The 20735-nt window shown below is 38.8% G+C and overlaps 1 protein-coding gene across 1 annotated transcript in view; it reads right to left on the bottom strand.

Annotated features, from left to right (window-relative positions):
- homer2 (homer scaffold protein 2) overlaps positions 1-20735 on the bottom strand; it is a 78957-nt gene that overhangs the window by 36297 nt on the left and 21925 nt on the right. The window contains exons 3-5 of the mRNA XM_055232381.1: positions 18467-18623; positions 2820-2951; positions 1247-1339 (exon numbers count right to left, since the gene is read on the bottom strand). Coding sequence (XP_055088356.1) covers positions 1247-1339; positions 2820-2951; positions 18467-18623 — 382 coding nt within the window. The remainder of the gene's footprint in view (positions 1-1246; positions 1340-2819; positions 2952-18466; positions 18624-20735) is intronic.

The raw sequence follows: 20735 nt of genomic DNA, 5'->3' as shown, positions 1-20735 counted from the left end.
CCTGGAATTTTCCACTGTACGGCATTAAACTCACCGCCAATCCACCTACTGCTGCTGCAACTCCTAAGAGTCCTAGCCCTCAGCATTGATCCGCCCCACTAACAACTTCTGTTCTGTCCAAATGGCATATTGTAATTCCACTCTTAAAATGCACTGAATCACAATCTCTTGGCATTTGCATGAGAAACAGAGCAACACAAAACCATTTAAATCTTCACCTTCCCTGCTGTGCCGCTAATGTTGTGAAAACAGCAACAGAAGCTATAAACTGTGAATATCTCAGACCCTGAATGTGATGATGTAATACTCTCCAATGGGGGCACGAGCCTGTTCCCGAATCAATTCTATGGTATTTTCAAATGTTTCACTAAATAAGTTATGCTTGCGCTTGCCCTTGGACTTGCTTTTCACAGCACAAATCTACGCAGGAACAACCGTGACTTTGCAATCTGCATGAGGGCTTCACTCCTACACTGTCCAAAGAATAGGCCTGTCACAACAACACATTTTCAAGTAGGATTTTGGTGAAATTTAAACTAATAACTCAGTGTTTATATCCTTCGTAATAGAAAAGCAAACTTACTTTTTGTTTTAAAGAATTCACACACATCCAGAAGTAAAATATATCAAGGAATCAAACTAAAACAGCTGATTTATTTAGTTTAGTAGCAGAGGTTTTGCTACCAACCAGATTTTTATTTATTTAGATCTGGTATCAGTTCATTATTGAAACTATTTTGTTGCCATTTTGAATCCATGTTTTCTCCATTCTGGATTTTTTTTATTACGCCTCATAGACTGTATATGTAAATGGACATAGCTAACCTGCTAGCCGCCACGTTCCAAATAGGTAGTGAGCGTGGGCGCACTTCCAGCTCCATTCACTCTGGCTCCAATTCACTTTCTATTGAAAAACTGTCAGTCCTCTCTCTGTAACTGCTGCTGTCAAACTTGTCATTTTGTTCTTAAGATGTTCGTATTAACCCGCTGCCCGCATATTTCGCTGTTGTGTCCATAAAACATCAAAAACATGAGCATTAATGACATAACAAAACAAGGCACCTTCTTCCCACAATGCCGCTCCCACTTCCTGCTGTATTTATCCAACCACAGAAACACAATCTGCATATTAACAATGGTAATGTGGCCTGTCCCTGTGTCATTTGAACACTACAGACTAATCGAATGATGCGTCTAAAAATCACCCATTTAATCACATACAAAACAAACGAAACATGATTTTTACCTGTGAGTGATTGCTCATTGTCTCTCCTTTCTCTTGAGATTTATCCCTGGCGAGTTTGGCGGCTTCTTTTACCTCCTGAAATTTCTCCGCAAACTAAAAATGTACAAAAAAAAAAGACACAAAAATACAGGGATTAGTTTGCAAGAGAAAATTGCCTGGGTTTGTTAATGTAATTATCTGATAGGAAAGGAAGAGGATTGAGAGTTTTAATTTTGGTATTTGCGTGAAATCCTAGCCTGATTGCTTCACTTGCCCCCAATGCAGTTGAACACAGATAAAAATAAAGATAATTAGATAGGAAAGATAAGAACTTTATTACTACAGTAGGTACATAGAATAATACTTGGAACTACTCAACCATGGGAAAAAAACAGAGACCACAACAGTTTCAATTTCAACACTATTAAATTCGAGATCCAATCGTTCTGAATAATAAGCTTTGGCTTCTAAATTGGTCTGCAGGGAATAGATCAGAGTTCAGAGTTTGGAAGAAGAAATTAGACTTTTTTGTTAAAGGGGCCATTACGCTATTTTGTGATCTCGGTGATGAGGAAACAACATTATAACAAACATACCCAGAGTTGTGTTTTGCATCATTCACACATGTTTTTACACACAAACCCTGAACAGAAAACACTCCATTTCAACTTGTGATGTCATTTGGTAATACAGTGTGTGCTCCACTGTGTTTTTAAACTCCATACACCTTCACTAGAATCATTTGAATAATTTCAGTCCTGGAATTGCCAATCTCAGAAGGTAAAAAGTAGCTTTTAACTTGAAAACTACCGCTTCATGACATCACAAGGTGGAACAGAGCATTTTTAGCTTTGGAGATATAGACAGACTAATAATAAAAGATTACTCAAACATGTGAATGAAACAAAACACAACTTCAGGTATGTTTCTGAGGAGGTAACAACATTATAATATGGCTTAAAGGTCACAACAGTCAATTTTGCATAATATAGGACCTTTAAGTAGGCGTCATTTTAAAGTCTGTTTTGCTTATGTCTGTGAAATTAAGACTGGAATCATGGTGAAAGCCCCACCATGTAACTTTTTAGCTCAAAAATAGACAAGCAGGGACACCTGCTGGAAATTATGCTAAATTATTACACAGTATGACATAAATGCATCCACCGCCATGCACAATGTTCCAAAGTATGGTTTTAGCGTTCTGTTTCCATGGAATCAAACAAGTGACATGCCAACATCAGAAAGTTTTGCTGTAAATGGCACCAGTTAAAATTCAGTTTTGTATAGATTTCGGAAATTATAATTGAAAGACATATTTAAGTGTTTTTAAAAAGAAAAAATACAATTGAACCAAAAATTGTAATCAGCTAATACCTTGAAAAGACTAATTCATTACTTTGTCATACCAGCCTTAGTCTGAGTGGTCTCTTTATACCAAACTATCCTTGCCATAGCAATTAACAATTTAAAAATAAATATTATATTTTTTGAATGGAGGAAAAAATTCCTCAAAATGTCACAGACAGAAAACCATGAGGACCCATGAATACAGTGTCTTCTGAAGTGGACGAATGCTGCTGTGCTCGGGTCTGACCTTGGACAGCTGCTGCTCGGAGGCAAAGCCCAGTCCAAACACTGTGTTGGCTCGACTATCTGCCCACTGCCCAAACTTCTGTGAGGTCTTTGTGAAAGTCATGTTGGGAGAGATGGTGCTGTTGATGATCACCTGAGCAGAGACAGAGGAACAGAAATACGTTTATGAGAGAATACGGAAGAACAATGGAGAGTATTTGATATGGTGGCTTTGTAAGACCATTCAAAAACACACAGTCATCCTGCAGTCCTGCTGTGTTTGAGCTCATGCCAAGTGTAATCGGCCTAACCAAGCCTCGTTCACTGCAGAAACAATCCATTTGATTTTAGGTGTAAACATAAACCATGGCTTCTATAGCACTCATTATTGCAGATTGGTGGTAAATTGAGCTTACAAGATCTTTTGGCACAAGATCTCGTTCCATCCCGAGGAGAAATACATGGGAATCTTGCTCAAATACTAAAATGGTGTCTTTAGTGTGAGAGAACCAAAGTGAGAATGCAAGAATGTGTTTGGTGATGGTTTGGATTAGGGTTTAACGATCTTGGAAAACATCTAATTACAATGATTTTGACGAGCACTGCAAAGGTGATTAGATTTGCACTTTATGTTTAATGGGTTACAATTTAGTCAAAGGGTTCATTTTAAACAGGTGCTGACATTTGATCGAAGACTAAAATCTGAATCCCATGTATTTCAGAACATGTTTGTGAAGGTCTAAACCATTTCAACTTTTTTTCATTTTCTTTTTTTCATTGTACGACTGGATATTTTATTATTTGTAGAGAAAACTGTATAACTTACATTACTGCCATCCATTCAAATTGTGATTTGGATTTTATTTTGAAAAATCTTGCAGCCCTGGTAGAATGTCAGTTGTTAAAGCCGACCTATTTCCTCTTCGTTTTTACCTTCTTGAAGTTGTATTTAGAGTGATTTGTGCATGTTTGAGCAATGTTTAATCGGTTATTTTAAAGACGCCATATTGTTTTCATAGTCACTGCTACACGGCCACTGCTCTGTACTTACTTTGTTCTTCAATTTTATTTTTTAATCTGTAATACGTGTAAAATTTGGCAGTGTCATATAGTCATAAATAATAAAAAAAATCCGCTGCTCGCTAACGTGACGTGCAGCTCTCCGTAGTAGGCGCCGACAGCTACACGGGTCTTTGTTATGATGAGATTTACTGTGACGTCAGCTCTCACTGGGCACCGTACTTTTCTAATGCAGAAGACAGCAGACTAGTTTCTTTTATTAAGTCATTTGCGAATGTGCAAATTATAACATGATCCGCTGGTGTCATTGATTATCGATATACAGCAGGCTCAAGCACAAAAGGTCTGCTTTAATATCACCGCTTAAATCCACCTTAAACATTACACTGGATTCTGTTAATCATTTATATTAATACAATAAATCCACCATCGGAAGCAACCAATCATAATCTTTCATCTCCAGAGCTGAGTGACCCACTGACCTGAAGCTCAAATGCCACACGTCTACAGCAGGACGCTCACCTGTTGGAACTATTCAGAGCATGTGCTGCCATCGACATGTGCTATGGTCTAAATGTGAAGCTTCAGCGTTAGCCAATAGAAACGTCTGCAGTAAATTTAGACAGGTCGTATGGTAGAACTATAAACTCCAGGGCTGCAACCACGTATCAGAACAATTATGACTAGTCGACTATTACATATTACAATATTTTTTGGAGTTATGGAACCCAATTCCACTGAAAGAGTCCGAGAAAACATTAAATAAAGTGTCAAAATGGTTGTATTATATTTTGAAATCATAGCCCTTTTCCTCTTTCAACTCACTCAAAGCGCTTTACATCAAGGAAGCACTCACCCATTCAGACACCAGTGTACGCAGACACTGGGGGCGAGGTGGGTTAAGTGTCTTGATCAAGGACACAACAACAGCATTCAAATCGGTAACCTTCGGATCAGTGGAAAAAACACGCCCAATAAATCAAAACGTAAAAACAATATACAAGATTATAGTCAATAATACACTTTATTCTAAAATACTCTCTTTCTAAAAAGCCTTCAGTCATATGGAGATACAATCCACTTGCAGACTTCAGCCACTGCTTTAACACCTTTAGATTCACTCTTTCACTTATCTCTTCGTGTCAGAAAAGGTGATGAATTTAAAACCCATTACTGTACATTTGATGAAAACGTAGGCTGGCCATCACTATCTGTCAGAAGAGAACCACACTGAACGCACTAAATGCACTAAAATAGATTTATAAGGGACTACTTCATAAACCGCCTGAATATCTCACTTGTCTGTTGAACTTTTAATAATGCTGGGGATAAACATTTATACTCACACCTGCTCCTGTTTTTCATGTTTTAAAAATTGACCTATGTAGTCATTTGTTTTTGTTTGTATTGTTCTGTATTTTAACAGGGCGCTCATGAAACAGTCTGGTTCTCTCTGTATAAATAAAGATACATGAAAATAAAAATAAAAATGTAACCTTTATTTTGTTCAAAATGTATTTTAAAAAATCTCAATGTATAATAGAAATAATCTTTGAGTAGTCGACTATTCAAAATAAATGAATACATATAAATTTGCTTATCAACTACTAAACTGTGTTGCAGCCATGTGTTGGAGCCATGCTAGACTCAGAAACACATATGAAAAGGAGCACAACTCACAAAAACACAGGGCAAGTGTGAATGTCTATAATTACCCTGCCAGGATTGTTCTTAATTGTCTATAATTTACAGAGTCGTGTCGAAGCAACACGGGCCCTGCGTTTAGAGATCAGAGCGGCTGACAGACTCATGTCCTTCCACAACATCAGTCAAACGAGACATCAGGAATTCATTATGTACTGCTTTAAAGCTGCACTGTGTCACTTTTCTGGTGCAGGGTTCATCAACTGCTTGCCTCCACAAAGATGTTATTGCTTTGCCTCAAATGCTCCATGGTATGGCATTTTATCCACATGGAGACAAGGTGATGCTGTCGGAAATGGGTCAGATCTGAGGCTCAGTTAGGATTTGGCGTTTTTGAGCAATGAAAGCTCCTGCAATGAAATACATGCAAGATAGATAAGTTTAATGCCATACTGAGGAATATTCCAGGCTATGCAGTAACATGTCCATGGAGACAAGCAGATAGTGGACCCAAACCAGAAAAACTGCATAGTGCATCAGTTAGAAACATATTAGCCATAATTAATGAGAGGATGGAAAATGTAAGGCACAGGAGACAGGAAACACAAACTGTAAGTGGGCGACAGTGGCTCTGTGATTAGAGCAGTGGTCCCTCAACCCGAGGGTCTGTCGTTGTGCCCTTAGTCAAAACACTTCACCCACCTTGCCTAGTATGAAAACTGTGTGTGAGTGTGTGTGTTGGTCGTGGTCGAAGGCAGCTTACCACCACTGAGTTTGGAGCACATGAATAATTATGATTATGCGGACTTTTTTTTTTTTTTAAGAATTATTATTATTGTTATTACTACTAAATAGTAGTAGTAGTACTACAACTACTGTACTGTAGTTGTAGTACTTGTAGTAGTACTTGTATTAGTAGTTGTAGCAGTAGTAGTAGTAGTTGAGTTGTAGTTCAGTTGTAGTAGTTGCAGTTGTAGTAAGAGTTGTAGCTATAGTAGTAGCTGTAGCAGTTGCAGTAGTAGTTGCAGCTGTAGCTTTAGTTGTAGTAGTAGTAGTAGTAATGTTGTAGTAGTAGTTGCAGCTGTAGCTTTAGTTGTAGTAGTAGTAGTAGTAATGTTGTAGTAGTAGTTGCAGGTGTAGCTTTAGTTGTAGTAGTAGTAGTAATGTTGTAGTAGTAGTTGCAGCTGTAGCTTTAGTTGTAGTAGTAGTAGTAGTAATGTTGTAGTAGTAGTAATGTTGTAGTAGTAGTTGCAGCTGTAGCTTTAGTTGTAGTAGTAGTAGTAGTAATGTTGTAGTAGTAGTTGCAGCTGTAGCTTTAGTTGTAGTAGTAGTAGTAGTAATGTTGTAGTAGTAGTTGCAGCTGTAGCTTTAGTTGTTGTAGTAGTAGTAATGTTGTAGTAGTAGTTGCAGCTGTAGCTTTAGTTGTAGTAGTAGTAGTAGTAATGTTGTAGTAGTAGTTGCAGCTGTAGCTTTAGTTGTTGTAGTAGTAGTAGTAATGTTGTAGTAGTAGTTGCAGCTGTAGCTTTAGTTGTAGTAGTAGTAGTAGTAATGTTGTAGTAGTAGTTGCAGATGTACCTTTAGTTGTAGTAGTAGTAGTAGTAATGTTGTAGTAGTAGTTGCAGCTGTAGCTTTAGTTGTAGGAGTAGTAGTAATGTTGTAGTAGTAGTTGCAGCTGTAGCTTTAGTTGTAGTAGTAGTAGTAATGTTGTAGTAGTAGTAGTTGCTGTAGCTTTAGTTGTAGTAGTAGTAGTAGTAATGTTGTAGTAGTAGTAGTAATGTTGTAGTAGTTGTTGTAGTTGTAGTGGTAGTTGCTAGACAAATCAGTTAATTTCAGAATTTAGACTTATTATTTATGCCTTTTGTTTACAGTAAATTGAAGCTGCACTTTATAGTCTAAAAATGCACCAGACACTGTTGTACTGTTCCAGTTTGCATCCTCAAAACAACAACTGATGGTCTGAAAGGGCAGTCTGGGCAAACATCTTTATCTTTTTTAGTTAAATATTAAGCAGCGATCACAAAGTGTTACAAGAACATGCAACGTGAATGAGAGCTGTGGTGGAGAATCTGGGTTATGGCTGTGCAGTGGAGGAGTGAGGTGAACAGCCACACAACAACAACACACCCATAAAAACTTGCATCTCCATATCCAATAGAGATTTAGTTTATTGGCACGATTATTTAGTTCAGTCGTTCTCAAACTTTTCACCTCAATTAAACTTGGACTAATATAGGGCTAAACAAGGATTAAAATGGGTCTAAAGTTACCACGGAGAAGATATATCATGATTAACCCATGAAAATAGATTTGTCTCTAAGCAAATCAAAAACTCTTAACTGCAGAGGGCCTTGTGTACCGACAGAGGCAGTTTGAGAAAATCTCATTTTTAGTACATGTTCAAGGTTATAGTAAGCGTTTACTCTGAAAGCATCAACTTCATGATTTGCTGCTGGCGCATCATGAACTCATCATAAAAAATTAAAACAAACCAACACAAATGACTGTATTAGAAGCTGCACTGTGACTGCTAACAGCTGGGTCAAAACATCTCTTAAATGATGGTCCTGTCCAATGATATATATCTAAACATGATGTGTGGAGTGGGGACAGGTGATGCAGAGCCATAGTGGAGCTGTGTGATAAGCTAATGCTAAACTACTGTGGTTGGATTACACTTTACAGACGAGAAAGAACTCATAAGGTTGGTGCACTATGCTTGTCCTCTGCATTTGACCCGTCCTTCAATGCCGCTGGGGCAACCCGTCAGGAGTAATGGGTGAAACAGTGTCCCACCCTGAGACCCATTTGAAGACCTTGAGCTTGGTCGGGACTACCTTAACTGAAGGATTCTACCTATGGGATATGTTTTGGGAGGCTGCCATAGGTTTCATAATGATCAGTTTTGAAATAAATAGAAATCATTAAATTGCGAAGTTTTTAAGGCTTGAGGAAACATGTAAATGGTCACATGTTTATATAACGCTTTTCCACCTTCAAGGCACTCAAAGCGCTTTACATTAAGGAACCGCTCGCCCATTCAAAAACACATCAGTGTACACAGACAATGGGGTGAGGAGGGGTCAAAGGGGCGAGGAGGGGTCAAAGGGGTGAGGAGGGGTCAAAGGGGTGAGGAGGGGTCAAAGGGCCCATATTACACTGTTTTGTGATGAGGAAACAACATTATAACATAGATCAGAAATGTTCCTGGGGTTGTGCTTTGTTTCATTCACATGTTTAACACACAAACCCTGCACATTTAGTGTGAGTTCCTCTCTTAAACCAAAACCACTCAGTTCCACCTTGTGATGTCATGTGGTAATACAGGAAGTGCTCCACTGTGTTTAAAATCTATATATCTTCACTAGAATCATTTGGATAATTTCAGTCATGGAACTGCCAATTTCTATTGAACAAAAGGTAAAATGTAGCTATTAATTCAAAAACTACTGCTTCGTGACATCACAAGGTGAAATATTTATATAATATTTATATAATAGTATTTAATATTTATTTATTATTTATATAATACTAATAGCATTTAATAATAAAGGATTACTCAAATTAATTACTGGAATGAAACAAAACACAGCTCGAGGAGGTTTAATCCCTGTTACATTATAACATGGCTTAAAGCTCACAAGAGTTAAGTTTTGGAATATAGGACCTTTAAGTGTCTTGCCCAAGGACACAACAGCAACGTTCATCTGTGGGAGCATTCAACCAATGTAGTTTACATCAAAAGCAGGATTCAAACCGCCAACCTTGGAATCAGTAAATAAACTGAGCTTCTGTATATGTATATGTTTATTTCACTACTGAATCGTTAGGACAAAGTGCATTGTAAATGTATATGATTATGAAAGCTGCTGTACTTGTGTATTAGGAGTGATTATGGGTCAGATAAATGGATGTGCTCCTCTGTCACAGGTGGGTGTGGACACAGAGGTGATGTGGGCTTTGACAAGTGCAGCTCTGAGGCCGGCGGAGAGAGTGGGCCGAGCGAACGCCCCCACAGCTGTATGACTAAGTGACAGGCTGAAGGAGAGAGCGGGGAAGAGAAGGAGTGAGAGAGGAGAGGAGGAGAGAGAAGAGAAGGACTGAGAGAGGAGAGGAGGAGAGGGAAGAGAAGGAGTGAGAGAGGAGAGGAGGAGAGAGAGGGAAGAGAAGGACTGAGAGAGGAGAGGAGGAGAGAGAGGGAAGAGAAGGACTGAGAGAGGAGAGGAGGAGAGAGAGGGAAGAGAAGGACTGAGAGAGGAGAGGAGGAGAGGGAAGTGAGAAAGGGAGATGGTCTGTGTGTGTGTGTGTATGTATGTGTATGTATGTATGTATAAATGTACATGTGTGTATGTGTGTGTGTGTGTATGTATGTATGTGTAAATATACGTGTGTGTGTGTATTTGTATGTAGGTGTGTGTGTGTGTATATGTATGTAGGGGTGTGTGTGTGTATGTATATGTGTATGTATATGTGTGTATGTATGTGTGTGTATATGTGTGTATGTAGGGGTGTGTATGTATGTGTATATGTATGTATGTGTAAATGTACATATGTATATGTATGTATGTGTGTATATATTTGTGTGTGTATATGTGTGTATGTATGTATGTATATGTGTGTATATATTTGTGTATGTGTGTATGTATATATATATGTATGTGTACAAAATCTTGTTACATCCCGAGGAAAAATACGTGGGAATCTCGCTCAAATAAAAAGCAAAAAGTACTTAAGAGCAAAAAGGCGTCTTTACTTTGACAGAACCAGTCTAGATTTAGTTTGTTAACAGTGAGGATGCAAGAACGTGTTTGGTGATGGTTTGGATTAGGGTTGAACGATCTTGGAAAACACATTCAATTGCAATGATTTTGATGATCAATGAGAAGGTGATTAGATTTGAACTTTTGAGCTTTTTACGGGATAGAATTTGGGCAAACGGTTCATTTTAAACAAGTGTTGACATTTGAAATAAGAGAGGAGGAGAGAGGGTGACAAACGAGAGAGGGAGAGAGAGGGAGACAGAGTGGGGGGTGAGAGAAAATAGGAGTGGACGGGGAGGAGAGAGGGAGACAGGGGGACAGAAGAGAGTGAGAGAAAAGAGAAGGAGAAGAAAAGTATAAAAGAGGGAAAAAGAGAGAAGGAGCAAGGGATGAAAGAGAGAAGAAGATAGGGAGAATGAGAGAGTGCAGGGAGAGGAAAAGAAAGAAAAGAGGGATAGAGGGACAGAGGAAAAGAGTGATAAGGTAGAAAGTGATTAGGAGAGGGAGGGAGAGGAAGGAGAGAGAGAGAAAGAGACAGGGAGCGAAGGAAGAGGTGGAAAAGAAAGGGATGAGAGTGAGAGAAGGAGGGAAAGAGGAGAGTGAGAGACGTTGTAGACAGGGGCGAGGAGAGACAGGGGCAGCTGTGTGGTCAGTCAGGACTCGTGTGGACACTTTAAGGCCCAGAACAAACTGTAAAGCCTCTGACCCTGTCTGGTCTCATTCCTCAGACTAATCACAGATCCTCATTTCCCACAGAGAGGAGAGAGGGAGAGAGAGGGAGAGATGGAGAGAGAGGGTCAGAGAGGAGAGAGGGGGAGGCAGGAGAGAGGAGAGAGAGGGAGAAAGAGGATCAGAGAGAAGAGAGGGAGACGCAAGAGAGAGGAGAGAGAGGGTCAGAGAGGAGCGAGGGGAAGGCAGGAGAGAGGAAAGAGGGAGAAAGAGGATCAGAGAGAAGAGAGGGAGACGCAGGAGAGAGGGAGAGAGGAGAGAGAGGGTCAGAGAGGAGAGAGGGGAAGGCAGGAGAGAGAAAGAGATAAGAAAGAGGGAGAGAAGGTCAGAGAGGGGGAGGCAGGAGAGATAGAGAGAGGGAGGAGAGACAGGAGAGTGGGAGAGAGGAAAAGAGAAGGAGAGAAAGACAGGGAGAGAAAGAGAGGGAAAGAAAGAAAGGGAGAAAGAGAGAGGGTGTGAGAGAGAGGGAGAAAGAGCGAGGTGAAGGTGAAGAGGGAGAGAAAGAGGAGAAGAACAGAAGATTGAGTCAAACTGCTGTAGTAAAAACAACATTTGTAATGGTTACAAATGTCAATACGGTCAATGAATTAGGTTTGATTGTAGGGACACATTTAAGATCAAACATGACTTCAGATCACAAAGCAGACACCAGTAACAGAACAGACACCTCTTAGGCTCAGTTTAGCACTTTTATAGTACTGGTTTAGTTCCGGGTTCAGTCGTGGTTTCTACCTCATTTTGATGTGTGTATTTATCACACTGTGGGGACTAAAATCTCTACATACCCTCTATGACAGAAATAGTTTATTATTAGTTCAACAACATGATTTAAAGTTCAGATATGGGATAAAAAAGGTTAATGTTTGGATATAACGTTTCTAAGAAGCATGAAAATCTGACATGTATGCGTGTGTGCATGTGTGTGTGTGCATGTGCGTGTGTGGGGGTGTGTGTGCATGTGCATGTAGGGGTGTGTGCATGTGTGTGTGTGCATGTATGCGTGTGTGCATGTGCGTGTGTGCATGTGTGCGTGCATGTGTGTGTGCATGTGCATGTGAATGCAATGCACCCTCAGTGTCAGTCACTTAAATAGTGAACCTACTAGTGTCTTTAAAAAGCAGGGTGCCAGACATAAGCACTCAGCCACAGTGAACCACAACCTCTCAAACATTTCTCTCTGACGGCTCAATAAGAGCTTGTCACAAAACACCAGTCATGTGACGAGAGCTCAAAAAAACAACCCAAAGCTGAGAAAATTCAATCTTTACTTTTTATTTTCTTAAAAGTGCACTATGTAACATTTCTGGAGAAATGTGTGCCACCTGTTTGTCTCCATGAAGATGTTATTGTGTTGTCTGGAATGTTTCACAGTAGGGCATTAATCTGATCTATCTCCATGAAGACAAACAGGTGGCACCACCAGGCTAGGTTACAGGTCAGATCTGTGGAGAAATGACTCCGCTCACTGCAAGAATGCATGTTTTTCAAGGTGTAATTTAGAAATGAGCACATCTGTGATTAAAGGTCCTATATTACACAACAATGAAAAATTGTGAGCTTTAAGCCATGTTATAATGTTACATCATCAAAAACATTGTGTTTTTCATCCACACATGTTTGAGTTATCATTTATTATTAGTCTGTAACATCTCCAAAGCTCAAAATGCTCTGTTCCACCTTGTGATGTCATGAAGTGGTAGTTTTCAAGTTAATGTCTACATTTAACCTTTAGTTCAATAGTTAATGGCCAGGGCTAAAATCATCCAAATGATTTTAGTGAAGGGGTATGGATTTAAAAACACAGTGGAGCACTTCCTGTATTACCACATGACATCACAAGGTGGAATAGAGTGTTTTCTGTTTGAGAGAAGAAGAAGAATGTAGGATTTGTGTGTTAAACATGTGTGAATGAAGCAAAACACAACTCCAGGTCTGTTTGTGATGAGAAAACAACATTATAACATGGATCAAAAAACAGCATAATATGGGCCCCTTTAAATAAATAAGATAGACACGTGTAATGCCATACTGTAGAACATTCCAGATAGAGGAATAACATCTTCATGGGGACAAGCAGTTTGCAGACCTCTCACCAAAAACGTACACAGTGCAACTTTAAAAAGATCTCACATATTCTGCATGTAAAGCCATTATTACCACTGAGTCACTTTATGTTGAATAGCGATGTAGAGCAGTGTGTTTGCTGATCAGACTGAGGTGTGATACACAGAAACGGATAAATCTGTGCCCCGTCTGTGCCAACCCCACAAGGACAAACTGTTATATGTTTAGTGACGCAGGTCTGGTCTCCATGGGGGACAGGGCTGCTTGTGCTTGTGTGTTTACTCATCATTTTTTACTTTCTAGGATGAATACAGTGTCTTTTAAAGAGAGAGTATTTTACTTCTATGGGGTATCAACTGCTAACACGTTCACCGAAAGAGCTTATTAACATATTTTATAAGTTTCACCTTAGTTTTTCATGCTCCGAGTCCCCCCTCCCTTTGCTCTTGATGCTAAGTCACCCACCTTCAGAGCGCTATCAAAACAACATCAGCGTGCTTATGAAACTACTGCACTTCACATCAGGTTTGTGGAGTTGTAGTGTACAGTTTTGTTTCACGCTTTTGTATATTTATGGAGAATTGTCGTGTGGGAACATGACGTAAGCTGGTGGGCGGAGCAATGGACAAACTTACAGCTAACAGTAAAGAGGGTTCGAATACGCCCCGGTGGAGATCGCTAAATTAGTCAAACAGGAATGGATGACGTCTAAATCCTCTTCGGGCATGTTTTTGGTGAGGAAACGACATTAAATCGAAAGCTCCAAAAAGTACCTCCTCTTTAAGTAGGCCTGGGTGATATGGTGGTAAAAGTAAAATTGTGTTCTGATTCAGTATTTCTCTACAGCTCAAAGAACAAAAACTGCTTCTCCCCATCCCCGTCTCCCATTGGTCATTGTGATATTATTTTTTGGCATATTTCTCACCCCTTTTAAGATAACTCAAAGCACTTTACATAACTTTAATGCTTGTTCAATGAATATCCTCTGTGATAGTAAAGTCTTTATATTAAGATAGATACAGTAGTCCTCTTATGAAACCCCAAATGTCTCATCACATTTTATTACATCCCTGCGTTCTTGTCTGTTCACATGAGCGTTGGTGGTATCTAAAAGTGCTGAATAGTCTTGCCTATGCCTTCACCGTGACTTCAAACTCAGGGCGATGTGAGCTGGCGGTCTGTCACATACTGGGCACAGCAGACCGCTCCGTTCCTGGAGACTCCACACACACACATCCAGGATTATATTAACATCTATTTCAAGTGACTCAGAGTTTTATGATGTGCAGCACTTTACGCCTACAGCTTCCACCGGAAAAACACAGACTGAAGGCAAGCCAGATTCAGCTACTGTTTGATCGGAGTTTTTGGACATATGGTTCTTTATTGCACTGCAGCCAAACTAAATGGATTTAGTACGTGTATGCGACTTGCTTTTCTGATAGGAACCATTTCGTGGCACTGGAGTCTGCGAATAAATCTTTTCAGTTGCATTAAAAGTTAAAAGTCCAGTTTCATATCGTCATTAGTTGTTGTTGTCGTTAGGCCTGTCACAATAAAAGATGCACTGATACAAATACTTATATCCAATAACGGCACTGGATCAGGTATCGGCTCCAAAAGATCAGTTCTGTCAATATCCTGGTTTGGCCTATTGAGCGTATTATGCCCCGCCCACTTTTGCCCTAAATGTGACTAAACTGCTTTGTGGTGGAACGTCCGTTTAAGTGAGAATTCCACTCATTTCAATGGAAAATTTGGGAAACGTTTTGCAGCTAAAATCAGATATAAAGTAGGTTGACTTGTGTGAAATGTTCAGAGTTCATGTGACCAACAAGTCAACACTGCACCGATTCTCTGGAGACTTTAAAACAGCTCCGTAGTCCCTATTGAACTTATCTGCTGTAAAGATCGGCCCTGAATGACAATGACAGCACCCACGGCAACTTCTGGAATAAGGTGAATATTCAGTCCTCGGGTATTGGGAGATACTTAGAGCCATAGAATCGGAATTGGTATCAGAGCTGAAAAAGCTGGATCAGTGCATGTCTACACGTTAACAAGTTGTGAAGTATGATATATTGATGAAGAAAATATAGACGCAACTACTACCACTACTACCACAACCACTATTACCATCAACCAGTGCTGCTACTGCTACCACTACTACCACTATTACTACCACTACCACCACCAATACCCTTAACACTACTGGAAGATTTTACCTCTGGTGCAGTGCTCAGAGTAAACCCCCCCAGACACAGGGAGAACATGCAAACTCCACACAGAAAGGCCTGGGGATATACTGCTCAAAGTCGTTTTACAATTTTGTGCAATATTCATTCTCTCCTTTTTTTAATTTTTTATTTTTTTATTATTTTTATGTCAAGTCTATTAGAAATATTTGTGGGAATTTAACCTGAACCAGAATTCCTCCACCCAGGATTGAGCTCTGCGAAATCAAATTTAGAAGTGACTAGTACATGTCAAACAGTCGTCGTCATGGAAACAATGACTCCTCTGAGCTGCTCGTTTATTCACACGTGATTACCTGCAGTTGTGCGGACAAATACATTCACAACCCTACTGAGACTTTAAACTCTTCAAAAACTCTTTACCCAAATGTCTCCTCAGTTTTAGAGGCAGAAGGAAAATGGGTAAACTGAAATCACTCTAGAAAGTCACTCTAGTCTGGCACTATACTCAATTCACGTATACAGATATTTGAGAATACATTCATCAGTGCGTTTTTTCTTCATTTCTAGTGGTTTTAGACATAGGCTATTTTCTTCCCTGTTGCTAAATGATGATCTAAAATGATAAACCCATCTTTAACCAATCAATAGGCTTATAGTCAAAATTATTTCCTTTCAACAGTTTCTTTAGTTGATTCAAGTTAGACTGAATAAATGGAGGCCTATTATTTTGTAAATTGGTAAGTGCATTTAGCATTTTAAAACAGACCTATTCTTTAAAATCTACTTTTTAGAGCTTTTACCATGTTATAATTGTGTAGTTGTTCCTTCTCATTTATCCACTCCAAGTCGTTTAAAGTGTGACTCATGCATGTTTGAGGCAGCTTTATTCTCCTGTATTCAAGACATCATTGCCTCAATCAAACCCCGTTTGCACCCCCACCGCTACACGGTCACTGTGACGTATTTCCTTCGTTCGTAGCTCTTCTTTAAACATGTTAACCAAATATTTTTTTTACATAAGCTTGTTCATTCACGTAGTCACTTTACATGAGGCGCATGGAGTATCCCTTAGAACAAGATTAACCTTTGTGATTTTGTGAGAGGCTCTTACATTCTTTAAGGAGGCACAGATGCTTCTACAAATGACAGGGACTGACAAATTTAAATATTACTTTCAATATTATAATGGGCATGTTTTTCTGCAACACGGAAACATAAAAGTTGGCATGATGAGCTTTTGGATGGCATGATGGGAAAGAGCAGCTGAGCTTAACTCTGAGGCCAGCTGCCCCTAACACACTGCAAAGATAAAAATACGGATGTGCTGATACTTTTATAAAACTGGATTCAACTTTGTAGGAAGAGACACTTGGAGAGCTGGAAGCATTAATTATGGATTTAAACAGTTTCTCAAAAATATCAGGATTGAGACCCAATTTCGAGAAGTGCAATATTTTGAGAATTGGATTTCTAAAAGACACCGATTTCATTTTAAACAGCCCATCTCCAGTTAATTGGACCACTGGGCCAGTAGATATATTAGGGATTCACCTTCCAGAAAAGTTTAAAGAAATAGTAGTAGTATAGATTCTATAGTAAGATAGAAAAAATGGCTAGGGTTTTACAGCCCTGGAAGAGGAGTGCTCTAACAATACGAGGTAAGGTTACATTGGTTAATGCTTTGATTATTCCCCAATTTCAACTAAAATTTTCAAATTTATATGGAAGAGTAAACCAGAATCAAAATAAAAATCAATACATATCTAATTCTTTTGAAAACGGAGGACTGAAATCTAAAAAAAAACTTACGAGCAGTGAACTGTTCCTTAAAAGCCTCTTAAATAGTATCAAAGTAAACAATTGGTTCAGCTCAACTCTCTAATCTACTCCTTTTCCTCTTTTCAAACTATTTTTTCATATTTTTTCACTTAAAAGCAACTCACATGGATCAAATGTTTAAAGGTCCTATATTACGCAAAACTGACTCTTGTGAGCTTTAAGCCATGGTATAGTTACCTCATCAAAGACATGCCTGGAGTTCTGTTTTGTTGCATTCACATCTCCAAAGCTCAAAGTGCTCTGTTTCACCTTGTGATATCATGATGCATTAATTTTCATCTTAACAGTTCCTTTTAACTTGTGGTCAGTAGAGATTGGCACTGCCAGATCTGAAATTATCCAAATGATTCTAGTAAAGATGTATGGAGTTTAAAAACACAGTGGAGCACTTCCTGTTTTACCACATGGCATTATAAGGCGAGTGTTTCCTATTTGAGAGAAGAGCTCAGCCTTAATTTGGAGTGTCTGCGTGTTAAACATGTGTGAATGAAACAAAACACAACTCAGGTGTGTTTGTAATGAGGAAACAACATTATAACATAGATCAGTGAATAGTGTAATATGGGCCCTTTAAAAATCTATTCCAGGACCTATTGGTTTGTCTCCCACAAATGAGAAGCCATAAACACAAACACATTCATTTACAAATGGACTCTTAAACTGGTGCTTCACTTTTTCCTCATGGGGCATTTATTTCAACTTCCCAAAACAAAAAGCCCCTGATTCCATGGAAGTTTCTAACAGACGATTTATAATACTAAAATAGTCTGGAGAATATTTCAATTTAAAATCTTTATCTAAATAGCAGATAGGAAATGCCCCCTACTGCAGGTTCTGTGAGGAGGAAGAGGAAGGTCTGTTTCATCTGTTTTATTTTTGTCTGTATGTGGCCAAGTTTTAGATTTCTGTTCAGTCTTGGGTACAGTCAGTGGTACCAGTCAGCTACGGAGTGTTTTTGAGGCACAGGTGACACCTTGAACCATCTCACACTCTGGGCACCAGCCAGGACTAAACCAGGACTAAACCAGGACTCAAGACCAGGACTAAACCAGGACTAAACTAGGACTAAACATGGGAAATCAGTGTTTCAGTTTTATGCAGCTATAACCTGGATCAGTCTTCCTGAAGGTGTGAGACAGGCTTAAAACGGTTCTGTTTATCTGTGCATATGTCTGAAACGTTTTTGTTCTTCTCTTTAACGTTAATTTCATGATGATTACTTACGTTTTGATTTGTTGTATTGTGATTTGAATGTCTTTCCTATTCTGTAATGCACTTTGAATTACTTTGTTTACCAATTGCGCTATAATAATAAACTTGATTTGCCATAGAATATTAAAAAAATTATAATTCACAATCAGTACGATCTTAAAAAGTAACTGCGAATGGGATATAGTCCAATCCCAGATATTTCGTACCTTGGACCCGTCGACGCTGATGATGCGGTAGCTGTTCCGGGTGCTGTCGTAGAAGTAGGAGACGGTCACGGCCTGTTTGCTCGCCGGGACCCAGTTCTTTTTGGTGGTGGGGTCAATCTGGAAGACATGGGCTCGGGTCGTGTAGATCGGCTGCTCCCTGGACGCAAAAGAAGCACAAGAGATCAGAGCCAACTCCAAACTAACCTACTACCTATCCACAAGTTTCTGCACTGCTTCCATAGCAATCAACAATTCTAACCTTAATATTCTAGCTTTTGAATGGTGAAACGTCTTCAAAATGGAGCCTGCTGAACAAAAAAATATGTCTCTCCACACAAATTCACTGGAGGATTGGACGTAAGCTTGAATAATGCTGTGTTTTGTATTTTGAATATGAAAATACTTGCATGTCGCCTGTTTCAAATGTCATCAAAACAATGTTGGTTGCTTTATTTTATCACCAATATTTGAATAAACAGTGAGACCATTTTTATTTTTATATAACTGATTCATTTGTTTGTTAGGAAAGAGACAGGTGCTGCTGCTATCCATTTTGTACTCTCTTCTGGTTATGCGTCGTAGTTTTTAACACACGCTAGCTCCAAGCACTTAACCACACCTTCGGATAATCCTGAATGAATTTTTAATGTGTGCAAAGCCGGTCAAACATGGCAGTAGCAGTTGTTGTTGTACAATCATGCCGCTACCATGACAACGTCCAGTGAACAGCTTTCATGAACAAGTGTCAAAATGCGTGTATCAGATGAGATCACAACATTCTATAGCCCCGCTGAGAATAGAGACGAGGCAGGTTCAATTTTTATGACTAGGCCTGTGCAATTAATCACATTTATATTGAGATTCTGTCGTTTCTAATCGTCGGCGTATCCTCTGTCAGTAAAAGAATGTGGTTCGGAGCAGAGTATAGAGTTTGGAAGGAGAAATTTCATTTGTGTTGAATGGCGCTGATTAAAAGTATTTTAAAGTAAGTTATATAAGAAAATATCGACATAATATTAACTACTCCATATTAGCGGACTTATGGTTCAAGATATGAAAGCTGGAACAATATATTTTGGGGCTCAGTATTTATAGTGTACATTTTCTTTGTAAAAGTGAGGTCTTTTTTCCATTTAGATCAGTTTGGAGCTGTAGAGAGTTGAATAGATCACTTCTATGGGTAATTATTGATTTAATCTGCTGTTTATGTGTTGCAGCTCAAGCCTTTAAATAATACAGAATATTTAAAAATAGATTTACTGGGATTATTTTACTCTGTGTCAGTGACAAAAACAGTTTCAATATTATCGTGTATTGCAAACAAACAAAACTAGTATGATTATTGCTATTCTGTGCAAGATTAACAATTGTACAGCACTGGTTGGATGACACTGAGACACTCGTTCCTGATTCCTGGTTTAGTAATAAAATAATCCTGTAATGAAAGGCTTCACGATGGTGTAACCTGTTGGAACAGTGTTGATCCCGGAGTGCGTGTGTAGGCCTGTGCGTAGGTCTGTCAGGATAATTACTACATGGAGTTATCTTTCAATACATGACAAATGGAACAATACGTTTTAAGGGTCAATATTTACTGTGTGGACTTTTTCTTTGTACTAGTGGAGAACATTTTGTTATTTTTCTGTTCCACGATTAGATTTGAGCTTTAGAGGTTTGATAATGAGTAACAAATTATAGACATAAAATCACTACCAATTTATTTATTACCGTTCATGTTGTTTAACAATATTGTACATTTGGAATAGTTTGTTCTTAATCTTATTTTAGGATTATTGCGTCAGTGGCATTAACTAGTTTCAGTATTATAGTTTACCGTCTATATTTTCTTCAGCAATATATTGTACTTCAAAATGTGTTATCGTGACAGACCTATGCATGTGTGTTAGTGAGTGTGTATTTAGGTGCATGTGGGTGTGTGTGTGTGTGTGTGTGCGAGTGAATGGGTATGAGTGGGTGGGGTGGGAGTGGAGGAGGAGTAGGAGAGGGCAGTATATTCTTTCATTTCTTAGTGTGTATATTGAATTTAATCATTATATTTGTAATTTTTTATTGTATTCGTACAGTGATAACGCGATGCACCTGTCTATTTATCTTAACAATACTTAAATACCAAAATAAAAATGAAAGAAAATGAAAGAAAAAAAACAATGACAGCCATTTTTTATCATTTTAAATATGACAAAATATAATCCAATCAAAACACTGAGACTGATTACCAGGAAAAAGTGTGTTGTCCTTACACAACCTT

Source organism: Periophthalmus magnuspinnatus, chromosome 3, assembly GCF_009829125.3.
Source record: "Periophthalmus magnuspinnatus isolate fPerMag1 chromosome 3, fPerMag1.2.pri, whole genome shotgun sequence".
Taxonomy (NCBI): domain Eukaryota; kingdom Metazoa; phylum Chordata; class Actinopteri; order Gobiiformes; family Gobiidae; genus Periophthalmus; species Periophthalmus magnuspinnatus.
Note: the sequence above shows the minus strand (reverse complement) of the source record. Positions and strands in the feature narration are given on the sequence as shown.